The sequence below is a fragment of the Acanthochromis polyacanthus genome, chromosome 3, assembly GCF_021347895.1.
Source record: "Acanthochromis polyacanthus isolate Apoly-LR-REF ecotype Palm Island chromosome 3, KAUST_Apoly_ChrSc, whole genome shotgun sequence".
In the NCBI taxonomy this organism is placed as follows: Eukaryota; Metazoa; Chordata; class Actinopteri; family Pomacentridae; genus Acanthochromis; species Acanthochromis polyacanthus.
Genome location: NC_067115.1, coordinates 4,497,879 through 4,499,392, shown reverse-complemented (window position 1 = coordinate 4,499,392; position 1,514 = coordinate 4,497,879). Strand labels below are relative to the sequence as shown.

The 1,514-nt window shown below is 49.5% G+C and overlaps 1 protein-coding gene across 1 annotated transcript; it reads left to right on the top strand.

Moving 5' to 3' along the window:
- Positions 1-337: 337 nt before the first annotated feature.
- On the top strand, positions 338-1,276 carry rasd3 (RASD family member 3). The gene has a single exon (XM_022208939.2). It carries the CDS (start codon positions 355-357, stop codon positions 1,063-1,065), a length of 711 nt encoding a protein of 236 aa, XP_022064631.2. The 5' UTR covers positions 338-354; the 3' UTR covers positions 1,066-1,276.
- Positions 1,277-1,514: the final 238 nt, after the last annotated feature.

Sequence of the window (1,514 nt, the reverse complement as noted above, 5' to 3'; positions counted from 1 at the left end):
TTTGGTTGGAAAAATCGGAAACTTCAAGTAGACTCTATGAAAATGAGCTGCAGGAATGCAGTACATCTAACTTAAACCAGACTCCTAAATTTAATTTGTTCACATAAACTGGGTGAATTTCATTTAAGTTGCATGCTATCAGTTGAAACAATTCCTCTGAGTCATTTCTCGTTTTTCAGTGTGCAGGTGTTGGAGTGACTCGTGGTGCAGACTTTCGCACGTGTGTCCACTTGCTGCTGATTGTTGACACTAAATTAATAAATCATATTTGTTCCCATGCTGTCACATGTCAGTGCGCTTTGATTGGTCCTCATCGTGCTCTTTGGATCGTGTGCAACAGTTGGGTGGGATCTTATGGAGAGGAGCTATAAATACTCATTGACGCTCTCAGGACTCAGACCAGCAGCAGCTGTCTGCTTTCAGCTCAGCATGTCTCTGTCGGTGAGTCCCAACACGGTGCGCGTGGTGTTCCTCGGGGCTGCAGGCGTCGGTAAGAGCGCGCTCATCCGTCGTTTCCTCCACGACCGCTTCGAGCACAAATACACGCGCACCGTGGAGGAGCTCCACGTGCTGGAGTACGACACCGCTGGATGTGGGAAGATGCGTCTGGAGATCCTGGACACGAGCGGCAGCTACTCGTTCCCGGCCATGCGGGAGCTCTGCATCCGACACAGCGACGCCTTCGCCCTGGTGTACGCGGTGGACGACCCCGGCTCCTTCGAGGAGGTGCGGCGGCTCCGCGACGAGATCCTGGAGCTGCGGGGCGGCAAGAGCGCGCCCATCACGGTGGTGGGGAGTAAAGCAGATCTGACGGAGGCCGAGGGTCGTGTGCTGCAGGCTGGGGAAGCCATGAGCACGGTGGAGGGGGAGTGGTTGGCTGACTTCGTGGAAGCGTCGGCGCGCACAGGTGCGAACACATTGCGGGTGTTCGGCTCGATGCTGCAGCAGGTGAACTTGCCGCACCGGCTGAGTCCTGCGGTGCGGAGACGCAGAGACACGGAGCCCAGAGCAGGAGGGAAGAGGAGAGCTCCTCTGAGGAAGAACAACAGCTGCATCCACTCATAGAAACAGTTTGTTGAACAAAGACTGCAGCTGGTCTGCTCATGTTCAGGTGGAATAAAGTTCCCAGTGGACTCTATGGAACAGCAAAGTTTCTATAACTATAAACCTTATGTGTTTACTATTCTTACTCTTTTTTTAAAAAAAAACTCATTAATAAAATATCTTTATTGTTTGTTGTTTGCTGTTTCATGTTTAAATAAACCAATAACTCATCTCTCTGCAAAAAGACACATTTTTGTTTTGGAAAGTCAACACACAGATACAAACACATAGCTGTGTCACTTTAACATATGATCTGTTTACTCTCTTTCTCTTTTCGTTGGACAAAGTACACTTTTCATCTTTTTGTGCCCACAGAAGTGTTACATCTGTTCAGGAGCAGACTATAGAGTAGACCTGGGGATCAGTAGAGGAAGATGTGAGGACAGATGTTGAAATCTGTGGGTTTGTTC

What these genes read in the sequence shown, in the direction of transcription:
- rasd3 (XM_022208939.2), top strand. Translation starts at nt 355, where the DNA reads ATGGAGAGGAGCTATAAATACTCATTGACGCTCTCAGGACTCAGACCA.